General features: G+C 36.5%; 2 protein-coding genes across 2 annotated transcripts in view; one reads left to right on the top strand and one right to left on the bottom strand.

Moving 5' to 3' along the window:
- The first annotated feature begins 462 nt into the window (after positions 1 to 462).
- On the top strand, positions 463 to 2747 carry LOC128732828 (uncharacterized). The gene is made up of 2 exons (XM_053826233.1): positions 463 to 1106; positions 1198 to 2747. Exons 1-2 carry the CDS (start codon positions 600 to 602, stop codon positions 1624 to 1626), a joined length of 936 nt encoding a protein of 311 aa, XP_053682208.1. The 5' UTR covers positions 463 to 599; the 3' UTR covers positions 1627 to 2747.
- The window catches only part of LOC128732827 (cell division cycle and apoptosis regulator protein 1-like), a 238167-nt gene continuing 224380 nt past the window's right edge, over positions 1665 to 15451 (bottom strand). The window contains exon 10 of the mRNA XM_053826232.1: positions 1665 to 2021. Coding sequence (XP_053682207.1) covers positions 1829 to 2021 — 193 coding nt within the window. The 3' untranslated portion in view covers positions 1665 to 1828. The remainder of the gene's footprint in view (positions 2022 to 15451) is intronic.

Genomic DNA, 15451 nt, shown 5'->3' on the forward strand with positions numbered 1-15451 from the left:
CAACAATATTTCTCTCTCGCTCATCAGCTGAATGCTAGGGTAGCTTGCTTCGTGTTTGCCCGTTCAAACATGGCCAAATTTTTCACAAACGCAACCAGCATTTAAATTTTATCATTTTCGGTTAACGTAAGACATTGTAACTGTGTTGTTTGTAAGTCTGTACGTAATAAGACAAAACAAATGTTATCTAAGCAAAGAATAAGAGCATAAACATAAAAAACTTACACGTGCTTACACTGTTAATAATATATGATTTACCTTTGCGCACAACTATATTAAACTGGAAAACGAAATATTTTCTCGGGAAGCACAATACAGATTTTCACCAAATTACACAGATTTTCGAGCTTTTACATGAGAGTGAAAGAGACGGAAATAGTCAGTAAAATGACTCTCTATTTCTTTCACTCTCATGGTTTTGCGTTGGACAGATTTTTGCACAGATATTTTTCCTCGCCGTACAGATTGTCAGATTTTTCCAACAAAAAACATAGAATTATATGTGGCATCCCTGCCAACCAGAAATCAAAATTCAAAAATAATAATTAGAATTATTCTACGCAGTACGCGAAATAAGTTCGGTAAATTTTATAAATTGAATGTCTACGAAAACAGTTTTGGGGGCCAAGACTCCCGTTACAGAGCTACAAGAATTATGCGTTGCTCGTAAAAGTGGCCATCCTATCTACGAGTGCACCGGTGAAGAATTCGATAGTACTTTACCAAATACCAAAATTTTCAAAACGTCTGTGACAGCACTTGGCCGGACGCACACCGGATTTGGTCATTCAAAAAAGGATTCCAAGCACGATGCTGCGTTGAGACTGCTCAAAGAGCTGTTAGAACAAGGAGATACAACTATGGATGAAGATCCAATTCTATGTCTATCGGTTCTCTCGGATAAAGTAACTGAAGTACGAGACATTTGTGTTCAACGAAATTTTCCACTACCGGAGTTTGAGTGTGTGCGTAGCTCTGGGCCGTCGCATGCTCCAGAGTTTGAATATGAATGTCGTATCGGTAAAATCATTCGACATGGAATACATAAAACAAAGAAAGGTGCCAAGCAGGCAGCCTGTAGCGAAATGATCAAGACACTGCAAGCGGTAAGACTTTTATGTGTTACCGAAGACTACGGAACTCAGTTCTGTTTAACTCTATCTTCACATAATTTCTTTCTTATTTTATTGGAAACAGATGCCAATGGATGATAACGAAATGCAAATCCAGTCACTAAATCAAGCGGCAGAAAAAAGTGTTAACGAAAATGAACGCATATTTCGGACTTATAGAGAATACATAAAATCTGATATAAAGAAAAAACCAGGAAAGATCAGCGATAGGCATAGATGGTTCGAAGAAATGGAGCAGTCAAAAATTAAGGCAGTTAAAAATATTATGATGGATGACCATATGACTCAAAGCGATATGTGTACGCTTATTCCGAAAGCTCTAGGTTTAAAGTATGAAATGAAATTAGAAAACAGTAACATTCAATCGGAATTATCACAGAAGGTTTACTCTTTCGAGCTAATCAATAGTGAATATGATTGTTATATTTTTGGTCAAGGAGAGCAATTTTTCGCAGCTGTTTACAACTATTTCAAAACAATGCTGAATTTTTGATGAAATGTGATATATGTAAATTAGCTTATTTTCTAACACACTCTATGAAGCAAAATGTAATTCGTTTTCTAAACCTAAGAATTATTTCATTAATACAAATATGTATGTTCCAGATAAAATACGCGATTTGAAAGATTATCAATTGTTTTGAATATTTATGCATCTATCTATCCATCTATGCATTGTCAACTAGCGGTATAACTTATTGATTATCAGATGATATAACAGGATCTTTAAGAGTATTCAGATTTTCGCTAGCAACATCTTTTGACTCATTACAAACAATGGGCAATTCTGCGCCAACGGAGTCTATTGCTTTTTCTTCAGTTTTGAGCTTTTCGGTACCCTCGTCATCCTTAGATTTTCTTTCCTTACGACAAAAACGGTCCTTCGAGCTGTAAAAAAAAACAATGTTCTATTATTAACAGTTCCTCAATAGTTCCTACATTAAACTAGTTACGTCACATGAACTGTCCCGCAACAGTGGTCTTATAATCATTCAGTACATTTTATGGGAAACGCTATTGTCGAAAAAAGTCTAAAGAGAACTCTATTTCTGCAGACCAAGTTTTTTAATGCGCAGAGTATAAAGTTATTCAACACAAGAATACATAAAAATCGTAATTTTCGCAAAAATATGCAATGTTTCCATAATAATGTGAATTCAGTAATACCTCGATATAAACCAACATTATTTTTATTTTCGTTACGTTATATCGAAGCAAAACCGAAATTCATTCCTATTCGAACGAAATTACTGTTGAGCATTCTGATTTCATACATAATTTTTCCAAAAATGTTACTCAACAGAGTGACCTATATCCACGGGATTTTTAAATAGACAGAATGATGGTCATTCTGTTTCACATCGAAAATGCAACATGAAAAATCCACTATAAAATATCTCATCGCGGTTTATGGAAAACATCTCACTTTTGACAAATGAATGGGCAAGTAAGTAGATCACTCTGTTGCGATTCGACTTATTTCACAAACATCAATCTGGTCTCCTATGAAAACCTGAAAATCAAAAGAAATAAAATTCAACAAGCTGATTTCGACTGTAAAATACTGTAAAACAAATAAGGCTGAAGAATACATAAAGTTAAAATAAAAAAGATGCCAATTTTTTGCAACATAATAGTTTGATTTAACTGTACGACTTTTCCCTGAAACCCGTCTTTACGAAAGCCCTCGTATTTCCAAAAAGCAGGTTTCTCGAAAGCACAAATTACCCGAAATAGAGTTTCTGGAAAGTAGGGGATTGTCCCCTGTTGTGAAACACCCATCGTTTTTGACGTGTTTATTAAACTAACACTGAAGTTTTGGGAGCGTCTTAGTAGAATACGAAACCTAAAATTAAAAAAGAAGATAACTTATTCAATTTAATTCTACTATGTATATTTTATTCACGACAGATACGTATTTCGCCTACGACTTGCAGGCTTCCTCAGTGTCTGTTTTCTAAATTAGCCAAAGCAATTTTACAGTTTTTATAGGAGACTAACTGACCCGACAATTCGTATTGCCACAACTTACCACAACGTCTCGTCCTGAATGATCTAGTGTTACTATAGATAGTTTTTGTGGTCTTGTTATTGACTAATGTTTTATGGAAGAGTCGAATTTCTCGAGTTCGATTAGTTTTTGAGTTAATAATGTAATGTATATACTGGACACTATCACTTATTGTTCTTACAAAATAGAATAAGCATTTACCTTATTCGCCAACCGGTTTCGGGTAGATGTTACCCATCATCGGGGCTAGGTCCAACCCGTAACATCTACCCGAAACCGGTTGGCGAATAAGGTAAATGCTTATTCTATTTTGTAAGAAAAATAAGTGATAGTGTCCAGTATATACATTACATTATTAGTTCAATAGTTCTTACGTTGCACGAAGATACGAAAGAGTAAGTAGTTTTTGAGTATCGCAAAAAATTATGTTTTATTTGTATGAGAGTCCATATCCCCCTACACACTTAAACAGTTCGGTAAATTTTACCGAAATCTAAACACCTGAACGTTCGGTAAAAATTTTGGTCATGCATTTCGACGTTTACGGATCTTTAGTAACGTTTGGTAACATAAAAAATTTTACCGAACGTTCAGCTGTTTAGATTTCGGTAAAATTTTACCGAATTCGGTGCTTTTTTTTAAGTGTGTACCTACAGGGGTGAGAGGTCTCTATCATAAAATAAATTCAAGACTCCAAAATCTCCCACATGCCAAATTTGGTTCCATTTGCTTGATTATTTCTCGAGATTAGAGGAAATTTGCATTTCATTTGTATGGAAGCCCATCCTATTAAAGGGGAGATGGGTCATAACTCGCTTTCTAAAGAGGAAAGGGGTCTCAATTCACCATAGAAAAATGTAATATTTTATTTTCATTTTAAATTTCTTTATTTTTTCTTTATTTTTATTTTCTGTTATGGATTTTTCGAAGTGTTTCACAGCCGGGACACTTTTTTTGGTCAAAAAATTCTATGTCTCCCAATTTTGTTTCAAGCAAAAGGGCATGAAATGGGGTAGGCAAATGAGAAAGCGTCCAACATTGCTTTCGCCAGCCCAAGTTCCTACCTAAAGCCTCCACTGAGATTTTGGGCAGACGGTTGAGCCGTACAGCCTTGTTATCGGGTAAGCCTAATATGTTAAGGGGGCATAGTACTTTTTCAATTTAAAAAAATCGAAATTTTTTTTATTGATTATTTCGAAAGATTAACATTTTGACCAAATGTGTTTCAAGTCATTTCGATGAATTCCAAAAATTGACAAAGTTACAGCTTTTTGTACCGCGCATATCTGGAGCGATTACACAGCGAATAAAAACTTCAAAGTCGTTTTTCTCGAAACCAGGTTTTGAAAGTCGGTACCATAAATATCTCAAGAACGACTCGAGCAATTCACATGATTCTTTTTTTGTTTCAAAGCCAATAAACTTACCTAGTATTTGACCCATCGTTTTTTCGATATTACAATTTTTGGATTTTTTAGAAATGTAGAAATGTTTAAAGTCAATTTTTTCGGCTAAAAAACTTACTTTTATGTTTGAATATCCGCCATTTTGTTAAGCGTTCAAATTTAAAAAAAAGGATGGGTCAAACACGCGATAATTTAATATACTTTCATGTCGTTTTGGAATTTTTCAATTCGGATAAGCCCCCAGCGCCAATCCATGGTACCGCAAATCATGTTTTTTTCGAATGATCATGTTCAAGGAGCCGTAGGGGAGAGGGAAAGAGGTTCACATATACAAACAAAATTGTAAATACTAATATAAAGTGCAATGTTTAGAATTCTAAAAACCCGAATCGATTCACTTTTCGCGTTATCGAGAAAAAAAAATTTGAAATAAGGTAAAAAATATGGTGTAAAAAGTACTATGCCCCCTTAATTTAATTATTTGTTTCGTTTTAGCTCATCAAGCACTTAGAAATTTGGCCTTAATAAGTTTAAATAATACACATGGATATCAGATGGAAAAATTAATTTAATTTTTGGACAATGTTATATTGACCAAATCAGCAATTTGGTAAGATCGTTTCAAGTCGAATTTTTTCACATGCTACTATATACGGGTCGACTCTTTTGGTAATAACATACCAAATGATTTGAACGAAAAGAAAGCGGTCTTCCTACCAGTATGACCTTAGGGAATGAAAATTCGAATACAACTGAAGGCATTTGTACGTTGTTTACGAAACACTTTTCGAATGTATTCAATCCAGCTCCGGCTAGCTCGCTCCAGGTAGAAAACGCGTTTCGCAAAGTCCCCAGAAATGTGATAAGCATAAGTCGCTTCAGTTTCTCTGATAAAGATGTACTTGTTTGTTTGTTTTTTTATTTCTGTCTTGATAGCGTAAAGGTAGCCCTTTTTCATTTGCTATCCTCGAATATCTACGGTTTACATACTATATATCTTAAAATATATAAAACATTTTATTGCAACATACATACTAATTGAATTGCTAGTTTCTGTTGAAGAACTCGAGACAGTCCACTCTAAAAACTGTTTCTGACGTTGAACGTTTGACAATCACCCATATTGTGTATTTCGAACGAGTTGAAATATTTCGATCGACTTGGCAAATATTTCGTTCGAGTTGTTTTTTCATATGAAGATCTTTCGTTCGAACCGCTGTTTTTTTTGAACGAAATGTCAGTTTCGATCGAAACATAAACTCGTTCGAAATACAGAATAGGGGTGAATATCAGGTAAACTGTTCCAGTTTACTACACCTCGTACGAACAGAGAACTGGAATAGCAAACCGTGGTATTAGGTGGTATTCTTAGGTTTCGTAAACGATTTCCTTGGAACGGCAGTAGCTTCTGGAAAAGTAGATTCGGCAAGCGTGTTTTCATCAGGTTTCGCAGAAACATGCAGGAGCGATGCGCATAAAAGTTTGTTAACGGACATCCGATGAGATTCTTTTGCAAGTGCGTAACGTGATCGTAGCGAGTCAGCCCGTACACAAAGCGCACACAACAATTTAAGGCTACACGAAGCCTATTCATATCACAAGCACGTGTGCCAACCAGCATTATATCACCAAACATGAAGTGTGGGAGAATTAACGCCTTGAAGAGTTTCAAACGCGTGTCTACGGGAGCAAAAGTGGCACAGCAGTATAGAGAACGCAGACTACTGTATATTTTTCCGCATTGCTGACTGACTAGATTTTCCCATTGCAGATCAGCTCGAAACACAAAACCAAGATTTCTTGCACTCTCCGCCCATTCGATAGTCTCTCCATCTAAATTTATTGATGGTAACGAATCTGCTACCACTGTCCTGCGCCTTCCCTTCACGAACATCGCTTTGCTTTTGGATTGATTGACGAACAGTTGATTGCGTTGAGACCACAACGCAACTCTTTCAAGATCCTCGTTAACTAATCGAACAAGCTCACGAGGAGACATTCCGCAGCCGTGGATGTACAGCTGAACATCGTCCGCATAGAGCTGAATTGAGCAATATTTTAGAACAGTCGGAGTTGAGACTATGAAAAATCGAAACCCTTTACATTAACTGGTCGGGATGACATTCCCGCGATTATCTTAAAAAAAGTGCGATTGCGTTATGTATTCCATTAAGAATTATATTTAGTCGATCTCTGTCACAAGCAATATTTCTTGAGTAGTGGAAAAAATCCGTTATGTTTCCCGTGTTTTTAAAAAAAGGAAATAACACGATACAATTAATTATCGAGGAATAAGTTCCCCTCTCCGCCAGATCGGAACTATTTGAGATTTAAGTTGGGAATGTCCTACTATGTGGGTTTAAGCCTTATATCTCCATGGATCAGCATGGTTTTTACCTTCAATTTGACCATCTTGCGATGTATGAAAGATTTGTAGGCCACATAATTGTCTATCTCCAAAAAAATTTTCATCAATTTCCGAGCTGGCGTTTTTCGGGAAATCGATTTTTAATTTTTAAAGCGCTTTTGTTTCAGTATAGAAATTCATTTTAATGTTTTTCAGATTTTTTTTCAAATTCAGAAAATTTCCAAAAAGTCACCCATAGATCATTTTTGTAGGTGCTATAATTTTCGAGTTGAATTTTTACCTTTGTTATACAATATAACAAAGGTTTAGGAATTGGTCGAAAAACACGAAGTCGATCTGAGGCCCGGAGGGCCGTGTCACATATACCAATCGATCAGGTTCGACGAATGAGCAATGTCTGTGTGTGTGTGTGTGTGTGTGTATGTGTGTATGTGTGTGCGCTTCAATTTTCAATCGCCTATTTCTCGGAGATGGCTGAACCGATTCGTCTGCTATAACTTTTATTTGAAAGGTATTTTTACCTAGTATATCACTATTAAATGGTTTCGTGGTCTGACTTTCAGTTTAAAAGTTATAAGCAAAAATGTGAAAATTACGTGACACGATTTTCTCCGGAACCACATAACCGATTTCATCGATCTTAGTACCAAATAAAAGCTCTTACTATTGCTAAACTTCACGCCAATTTTTATTGAAAACAAACAAGTGGTTTAAAAGTTATGCTTAAAAAACCAGTTTTGACAAGGTTCAAATGATCGCCTGTTTCTCAGAGATGGCCAAACCGATATACGTGCTATTAGTTTCATTTGGCAGGTAATATAGCCGGATAGATCACTATTGAATGGTTTTTTGATTGGATGTTTAATTTGAAAGTTATGAGTAATTCAATACACCACACCAAAATTAACAATAATTTATAATGATTTTAACCAAGAAAAATAACCTAATTTCAATTATTTTAATATCAAACGAGAGGTTTTCACACTACGAATATATATGCAATATTTCATAAGAATTGGTTTTACCGGTCAAAAGATATTAACCCTCGAACACTCGCGCCCACTTTTATAACACAGTTACTCGCGCGCACAGTAGCCCAAAACCAAAGAAAACGTGCGCACTAGAGTTTTGACTAGGAAAACTTGGTTTTAAGTTTATCGAACCTTTGGAAGAGTTTCTTGAAATTGAAAGCTCTATCGTCTGGTGGAATTTGAATTTTGATTAATCCCTCTAAAAGTGAAATAAAAAAATTATTTTCCTTCAGTTTCAATATAACACATTGATGTGTTCTGCAAAGTTTTAGAGCATATTATTACAAGAAATTTTGCTGAAGACAGTAACCTTTTATCTCTTCAACGAAGAGATCTTATTTATTGTATATGAATTTGAAAAATCATGAAGAAGGATTTTTTTCGGGAATGAAGGGGAAGGGTGGAAAGGAAGGGGGGGGATAATAGGTAGCTATGGTTAACAAGTTGTCGTTGTGACTCCTATCTTTTGTCCAATGCTGGAAGGTGCATGGGTCGAACCAAGTTGTAATCAGAGATTATAACCGGATTTGAACCCACAACACCTGCCAGGGCGTGTCGCTCACTGGTACCCGTGTACCTTTGAACCACAGAGGCGCTGGACAAAAGAAGTCTGCACAACCCCCCTTATTTACCAAAGCTCGACATGGGTTCTTCATTACTTTACTATGTTCAGCAAAGTTGTGTATTTTTATTATTTATACAACTTTGTAATACATGAAAAAGTCATACAACAATTACAAAAAGAGCTAAAATAGAAAAACTGATTTTTCAATTGACCAAACTCGTGACTTTAGTCATGACCTTGAAATGCGGTCAGGCATATATTAATATTTATTTTGGAACGATGATTCTACAATTGATGAAGGGACGGTAAGCCCTTCATCAATTGTAGAATCATCGTTCCAAAATAAATATTAATATATGCCTGACCGCATTTCAAGGTCATGACTAAAGTCACGAGTTTGGTCAATTGAAAAATCAGTTTTTCTATTTTAGCTCTTTTTGTAATTGTTGTATGACTTTTTCATGTATTACAAAGTTGTATAAATAATAAAAATACACAACTTTGCTGAACATAGTATACCTCTATGTTTCCTTGTTTACGAACTGTAGAACTTTGATTATAAAAAATACCCGGATTTTGACCCCGAATTACTCGACCAACAGACGGATACATTTTAAACATTTTACGTTTGCTGGTAATTTGCTGCACACAGACACCATTTTCCATATGAAGAAACGAAAGAAAATTCCAGTTGGGGCCAATTGCGGTACACCTCACATGCACTTGCTTCGTTTCTGTGATGTCGGTTTATGCTAATCTATTTTCCTAACAATTTAAAGTAATAATGCATTGAATAATTCTGACATTTTGCTCATAACAAGTTTATTGAAGAATATACGTTAGTATATACGTAATATACGATTTGCAACTATATAACAAGATGGCATTCATAAACCTACATATGGTGTACAAAATACAACAACGTGAGTAACCGAAGGTTCATAAAAATTGATGAAATTTATTCAAGAAAACTTTATTGTTGTGACTCAAATAGAATGGCGTTACAGGAAATTATGCATAGTTCAAAAACCTATTAACTAGACCTTTACTACGCAATGTATATGTTAAAGAATAATATTTCATCTTACAACTTACTTTTACTTGCACTTACCCTCATTAGTAACAACTTACTCAGCAAGTTCATGGGAAAACTATCAAAATTTATAAGTGCTTCTATTCGGTTCAAATTTTGTAAACTTATTCTATACGCAAAAATTTCATGTAAACCAAACGTGTCGAATTCTATCTCAAATTGCAAGTAAGACGGTATAACAAAGGTTCCTTTCACCACTAGGTGGATTAAATCAGGTTTTTATTTAAAAAAAAGAGAAAAAAAATAAGACTTTGTCACCCGCTCCAAAGGCAGCGTGCGACAGTGTTTAGTACCGCTGCCTTGGAATGGTTACTATCCCACCAGAACTAATTGAATGTAGCATTTATTTTACTCAAGTTGCTGCTTGTGAAAATGTGCTCCGGTAGACAATCACAGGACGATCTCTAATCTCCAACAGACAGCAGATGGGATAGCGAAAGAGGAAAAGGATCGCGTCCCGATAACACTCTTGATAACTGCAAGAATGCCACCCGCTCAATTCTCATTACCGATCTCACACGATCTTGATACCACCGATCGAAGAACGAACCAAGTGACGGATTGAACTCACCAGCAAGATCATTCCGTTGGTGATCGCTCAAACCACCCACCAGTGCGATCAAAGTTAAAACGTGCCCATCGAGGCGATCGAGTTAAATCGGCTCTGCGGGCCCAACTTTAGTGCCTGAGAAAAGTGTGAGCTACAATTATCCGTGCCCTTCGAGGCCATCCAGCTAAATTGGCGTTAATTGATCTGTTCCAGTTGGAAGTTGAACTGTTTTATCATCGCAATATTATCGACATTCATCTTGTTTCTGCAACATCGATAACCATACTTTTGCATTATCGACATTTGTTTACACCCACCGTAGCGACATTTGTCCTGTTTAACCAACGTGCCTTTCTTCTGATGCTTTACCGATGCGACATTTGTACTGCACCCGCTTAGTCGACAACGATCTAGTTGGAACTTTGCCCAGCCGTTTTTGTTCCATTTAATGGAACTCCCGTGGAATATCGAACGCAAGTGGTGGGGGTATTTAGGGATCATTCAATAATGACGTCCACTGCTTATGGGGGGGAGGGGGGTGTCAATTTTGTGACAGGTTGTGACAGAGGGGGGGAGGTCTAGGCAAATGTGACATCCGCCGAAGAAAATTTATTCTCAGAAAAAGGCTACAAAAACTGATCGATTTATTTCGATTTTCGAATTTATCTTACTTCAGAAGATCGCAAGAGGACCCGACATCGTCGAAACAAATAAATAAAGCTGATTCTCTCTTATCTTCTCTTCACTCAAAAAGCAACTTGTTTCATTTGTTGAACAAAATCTTTCAAGCAAGCTTCAATTGATGCTGGTAATTGTTTCAGCTGACGGCGCCGAAAGTCGGGCACGATTTACCTATGTTACACTAGATTAATTATACCATGCGTTACATTAAAGGGTATATGTAAATCATTTTCAGTTCATTTGCAATCAAAGTTTCTAGCCTTTTACTAAATATTTGATAGATAAGTACAAAAAAAACTTTAAAAGCTATCGTCACGATGTAGTGAAACCTGCCTCGCCGATGCAGATTGAAGTTGTTTTAAAGCGGAGCGGTGCTCTTCAATTGAAACCAAAACTTCATTTCTTCATTGATTTGTGGCGATTTGCAATTGAAAGTTGTTAGAGCCTTTGTTCACAGTTCATAAATCGTGTCCATAAAAATGTTTTTTTTACTAATAAAATTACATACAGCAATTCGGTAAAAAAATCAGTAAAAGTCTACTCGCTGGGTGGAGAAAGTTAGCAAAACGTGGAATCTTTTTATAATTTCGTTAAAAAGATAACTTTGAGATCAGTTTATCCGGAAAAATCTAGAAATTAAATTTTTTTTGAGAAAATACGCGACTGTTATTTTCTATGGTTTTTAATCTTACACTACTTCTTAAAAGATTAAGCTATTTTTATAAAACACTTGTTGCTTTTAACACGCTTTTTATTTCTATTTTAGGTTTGTGTGACGTCGGGGGGGGGGGGGGGAGGTTGAGTTTTGTGACACAATCGAACAGAGGGGGGAGGGGGGTTCTAAAAAAGCAGAAATTTAGTGGACCTCATTTTTGAATCGTCCCTTTACTTATGTACAACATTATGTATTTTAATAAATCGCTTGTGCGACTTGTACACTTTAGGTTAGGACAGCGCTCCTTGTACGTTAGTTTTAAGTTTTAAGTGAAATATACCGCGTTTATATTCGATAACCAATACCAGTGTTTTACTAGCAGTGTAGTCCAAAAGTGAAGAACAGTAATAGTCCTGACTCTAGTGCAAGTGTTTCCATCCCAGCGAGTCTGCAGAAGCAACCTAGTGCTCTGCGAGTAGTGATCCTGTGAAAGCAAGGTGTCCACCAGGAATACTTATTCTGTCGTCTTGTTTGCTTCTTCCGACAGAAGCCCTACAATCCATTTTGCTTGTTCCACCGAAGAGGAACATGATCCTTGACTACAAACGGAAGTGAATTAACGAAATGCAGCTAGGCTGGGAATCGCCGGCCTAAGCCCATTAGTGTTATTAGCAAGGTTGGTACCGGCAGCCTGGCTGTTTTTTCCCAAATTTGCTATAAAATTGCTATTTCACCAGACAAATTGAGCGACACTAATCTGCACAAGATGCGCTGTAGATTCGGGAAAACGAACACAGCCATGGAGTTGTGAACCTAAGGGACAATAGAGATCGGTAAGCAGTTATCCGTCCTGTGATGCGTCGGCCATCATTGCTAAAACACCCTTTCGATCCCACCATACAGGCCTATTATACTTCGCGCAAATATCGCCTAACCACCAACATGGCATGCCTGGGTTGCAGCATACTGATGCTGCGATGCACTGAGTGCATTAACGGAGTGGACCGACGTCGAAGGCAGCAGAGGAGCAGTACAGAGATCGATGCCAGGGGAACATACCAGACACTGACACACACTTCAACACGATAGCAGATAAGTGAACGAGCTTTAAGTGGTCATGGGTGGGATAATAAAAGTTTAGTTAAAGGTTAGCCATTCTTTATCCTCATGTGTAAATTGATACATTTCCTTTGTATACTGGGTGATTTCGTGAGTAATTGTCGAACTTCTGCGCTGAATTGCGAACCTGTGTATGCCGTTCAGGACGGGCCAACATCTCCACCTCGTTTTCTTCTAATGATGTTTTGTCTCATGCTCGCGGGAGCGTCCCTCCCCGTGATAACCTTTCCAAAAGTTAGTCTAGACCAATTTTGAAAAAACTAAGTATGCAAAGTGGTTTATTTACATGAACTCTATACACACACAAAGTTTCATTGAATTCTGAGAGGGTCGTGCCAACCTTTGGCTGGGTTGGCGTGAAATCCGTATATAAATGTTTATAGAACATATATTTGTTATATGGGTCATTCCACGCCAAGTGTCCGAGCCCCGTGTAATTGACCTTCACGAATTTGAACCAAATTTCGCCAGATTGTTCGTTTTCGGCCAAAAAGCAAAAATCGAAAATTTGGTGCCGATCGGACATTCCATCGATTAACGGGAAATTAGCAGTCATCAACTTTTCGAGCCCAATTTTGGAAGCAGTTTTTGGGCCCAAAAGCGGGGTTTTGTTTGTAAAATTGTAAATACTGCATTTTTCTTACCAATCTGAACACTTCAAATATATTTTCATGAACAGAATTTTTATTTCAAACAAAAAAACTGCTTTTGAAATTGGCCGAATCGATGACGACTAATTTCACCTTAATGGGAGCACCTCCATTTTTAAGGAAAATACCCTTTTTTGTCAAAATCTTTTATTTTCTTTTGCTTATCACCTATATTCTGTATTTCGAACGAGTTGAAATATTTCGATCGACTTGGCAAATATTTCGTTCGAGTTGTTTTTTCATATGAAGTTCTTTCGTTCGAGCCGCTGTTTTTTCGAACGAAATGTCAGTTTCGAACGAAACATAAACGCGTTCGAAATACAGAATAGGGGTGTATATCTCCGGAAGTATTGGGTTTAGAAAGACACTATTTTCACATTTTCAAAGGAAATTACCCAAGGTATTCGAAAAAAACATTATTTTTCAAACATCTTTAAACTCAATTTGAAAACTAAATTTTCATTTTTTCATTTTTTTTCTCAATGAAGTCAATTTAATTATAAAAATTCCAACTTCATCGTGTTTTGCAGATTTTTTTACATAAGAATCACTCATCGCCCCGAGGTATTCTTTGCCAATCCCGAGATACAGCATTTTAAAGCGAGCGATACTCCATTTTTATGTAATTTTTTTCTTCTTTTACTTATATCTCCAGAAATATTAAGTTTAGAAAGACACTATTTTCACATTTTCAAAGAAAATCATCCAAGAAATTCGAAAAAGATATTATTTTTGAGCACCAGTGCAGCCAAACATTTTTAAACTCAATGTGAAAACTAAATTTACATTTTTCTCTCAATGAAGACAATTTTATCTCAAAAATTTCAACTTCATCGTGTTCCGCAGACTTTTTACATAAGAATCACTCATCGCCCCCAGGTATTCTTTGCCGATCCCGAGAAACAGCGTTTTAAATCAAGCAAAACCCCATTTTTTATGTAAAACTATAAGCAATATCATTTCTTTTAAGCAGTGATTCTCTACGCAATGTAAGACTACTTCGCCATATCGGGAAAGCATTTATACAATATATAGCAAAGTTATTCTTAACAGTGTTTCCAGCTTTTCAGTTCTTCGTTTGATTTATAGCATTAGATGAGAAAACGTTACTTCAAAAAGGCGTAAAATATACGTTAGTTGTTTGATCATAGCCTTGTAAACTGTTTTTCATCTCGCTAATAGACATGAGCTCTTACCTTCCTTGTTAATTGCGTTTATTGCTGCTAGGAGACTAATATTCCCTTAATTAATGTAACTAATCAGGCGGGAAACTGAAAAGTTGGCAACACTATTAAGAAAAACCTTGTTATATATATATTGTATAAATGCTTTTCCGATATGCCAAAGTATTTTTACATTGCGTAGAGAATTATATTTAGTAGAGAGTATATTTGGCAACTCTGCGTGTCTTGTGTTTACTTGTGCATCATCGCTCCGTTCTTAAGTGATTTTTGGCTTTGTAAAACCGCCAAAAAATTCCGTTTACGTTTTGAATCCCGATTACCACAAGCATCTTTACCAATAAAGCTGAATATTTTTTCTGGATCCCAGGTAGGTTGAGCAATACGGAAGAAAAATTTTCATCAGCTCGAGCTGTGGTTGATAAAAGGCGTATAGCTCCTCCGCCACCCCACCTCGCTGATTACTCCGGCTCCCACTTGGTTTGCATCCCAGCTAAATCAGCTGTCAGTACGAATTCTTTCCATCCTGCTCTGCCGCTGCCATCATTTGAGCTTAGATAGACAAAGATAGATAATTGTCAGGTACAGTGTTAGGCTTGTGTTCACCAGTCCACTCGTACGTTTTCGATCGATTTTGCTTGTGGCGCCATCTGTTATTTGGACAGAAAAAGTGGTCTGACCGTAACACTTAGTTTGTCACGCACCTTTTAATCCAACCATGCCTGTAATTTGCGAAAGTTGCGCTAACAATATCGAAGGAGATAAAAATTCTCTGCGATGTGGAGGTTGTTCTGCTGTTTTTTGCAACAAATGTTGTGGTTTGAATGATGAAATACTTGCTGCTGTCGTCAAAAAATCTAATCTTTTTTGGATGTGTAACACTTGCAAAAACATCATGGATAAAGCCCGTTTCCGGAACGCGCTTGTTTCTATAGAAACAGCAAATTCACAGTTGATCACTGAACTAAAAGACCAAATACGTAACGACATACTTCAGGATATCAAAAA

Source organism: Sabethes cyaneus, chromosome 1 (assembly GCF_943734655.1).
Source record: "Sabethes cyaneus chromosome 1, idSabCyanKW18_F2, whole genome shotgun sequence".
Taxonomy (NCBI): domain Eukaryota; kingdom Metazoa; phylum Arthropoda; class Insecta; order Diptera; family Culicidae; genus Sabethes; species Sabethes cyaneus.